At 48.0% G+C, this 2,179-nt stretch overlaps 1 protein-coding gene across 1 annotated transcript; it reads left to right on the plus strand.

The window, feature by feature from the left end:
• The first annotated feature begins 711 nt into the window (after positions 1–711).
• FGFBP1 (fibroblast growth factor binding protein 1) lies at positions 712–1,425 on the plus strand. Its single transcript, XM_068542271.1, has one exon. The coding sequence runs from the start codon at positions 712–714 to the stop codon at positions 1,423–1,425; it is 714 nt and encodes a 237-aa protein (XP_068398372.1).
• Positions 1,426–2,179: the final 754 nt, after the last annotated feature.

Raw genomic sequence — 2,179 nt, forward strand, 5'->3', positions numbered from 1 at the left:
CATCTCAGAATGTCCAAGCCTCATGCGTGTTTAACCTTGGGTCAAGCATCACCTTTCATGTCACTTACCATGTCCTTTCTCATTGTGTGGTCATCTGAGTCCATGTAGGACAGTGAGATAGAAATTCAGTCCACCACAGCTGGAAGAGAGTTGACAATTATCTCATCCAGCATCTTGATTTCCAGATAAAGGAGCTGAGACCCAGAGTGGGAGAGTGACTTGCCCAAGATCAAGTTGGGGACCCAGTTGGGACAGACTCCTGATCAATGCTATTTAGATTCCCCAAAGAGTTGCCTCTAAGTTTTTAAGATGTGAGACTTTCTTTTTCACCTTGATAAATTCAACATCTAGTCTAGTGCACGGCCAGTAGTAGGTGCCCCACGAATGCTTACCGACTGGTGAATGAAGGAGTGAGGAGTAACTAAGTGAGTGGATGAGGGAGTGAGAGTTAATGAGGTACAGAGGGTGGGGAAGAATGAATGAAGAGTAGGAAGTTTCTGACGTTCAAGACTCAAGTCAAGCAGACATGCGAATACACAGGTTGCTTGTCTACTAAGTCGAGGAAACAGAAGGTTCCTTGATCTCACTCCGAAGCAGGCAGCCATGTGTCAGGCTGGAGGGAGGGTCATCTCGCAGCCTAGTGCTGCTGAACTGCTGCCCAGCACTGACTCACCTGCCTTTTGTCAGACAGGTTCCCACCAAGCTGAAGCCATGAGGATCCACAGCCTCGCCCTGCTCTCCTTCCTCCTTCTGGCTGCTCCAATGCTCTCGGTGGAGGCCAAAAAGGAAGGGAGGAATAGACAGGGCAACAAAGTCAGCACAGATAAACTGCATACTCTAGGCGCGCCCCAGACTGAGGCAAGCAGCCAGCCACCCAAGCGCCTGACCAAAGGCAAGTTCATCACCCAAGACCATGCCGACTGCAGATGGGTGGTGACCAAGCAGGAGGAGGGCATTGCCCTGAAGGTCGAGTGCACCCGACAGGACAACAAGTTTTCCTGTTTCTTCACCGGCAATCCAACCTCATGCCTAGAATCAGACAAAAAGAAAGCCTACTGGAAACAAATTGGCCGGAATCTGCGTTCGCAGAAGGTCATCTGTGGTGATGCCAAGAGCATCCTGAAGACCAGGGTGTGCAGAAAGAAGTTTCCAGAATCCAATCTCAAGCTGGTTAACTCCACTCTGATTAAGATCAAGAAGCTCAGCCAGGAGTTAATGGAGCCGTCTCCCAAGGAGCAGAGCAAGGCCAAAGTGACCACCCCCACCAGCCCAGCAAAGACCCAGACCATGAACACCAAAGATCCTGAGTGTGTGGAAGACCCAGACTTGGTAAACCAGAGGAAGACGGCCCTGGAGTACTGTGGGGAGCCCTGGAGCTCTTTCTGCAAATTCTTCGTGTCCATGGTACAGGGCAGTTCATGCTAATGAGGTCAAAAGGGAACAGAGTCCATTAGGAGGTGTCACGTCAAAGCCCTTCCATATGCTGTAAAGATCTCCCAGTTCCCTGTAAGATGAACATTTGTGCTGTAGGAGTGCAATGGATTATTTAAACAGATTTTATAATTTTTGTTTCTGTATTTTGGAATTTGTTTTATAGTCATTTCCTTACATGTGATTTTAAGAGGCTGTTGACCTCTATATGTTTCCATGGCCCACAAAGCTATGTTTCCATGGGCAGTAAGGACCACTCTTTGAGCTGAATGAGCCAGAGTGATGATTTCAGTGCAATGCTCTTTCTGCCCAATTACCAAATATAATAAAGCTCTGTGCGTTTTTCAGGAATATGTTCAACCATTGTTTGGTTTCTCTATGTTGGTTCCAATGAACTCATAAACTGGTCCTCATATACCAGTAGAAAAAAATCCTGTCCACCACTCATCCCAAATCATTCCATAAGGTGGCCCATTCCTGAATCCCTATCTTCATACTTTCATGCTTTGGTCTGTGGTATTTGATACTTACCGAACTAATTTCAAGTGGGACACCTGGAGCATAATGTGATGAAGACACCTGTCAGGGGCTCACAGATGGTAAGAGGGGAGGCAGGATTTGAACCCAGGATAGAGGAACACCCTCCACTGATTCAAGTCCGGGCTGCCCATGACCACTCGCCATATGTGGGACTCCTGACCTCGGGGAGCTCATTTCAGGACTAGATGGGTCTAGATAGGTACAGCGC

Source organism: Eschrichtius robustus, chromosome 4 (genome assembly GCF_028021215.1).
Source record: "Eschrichtius robustus isolate mEscRob2 chromosome 4, mEscRob2.pri, whole genome shotgun sequence".
Classification (NCBI taxonomy): domain Eukaryota; kingdom Metazoa; phylum Chordata; class Mammalia; order Artiodactyla; family Eschrichtiidae; genus Eschrichtius; species Eschrichtius robustus.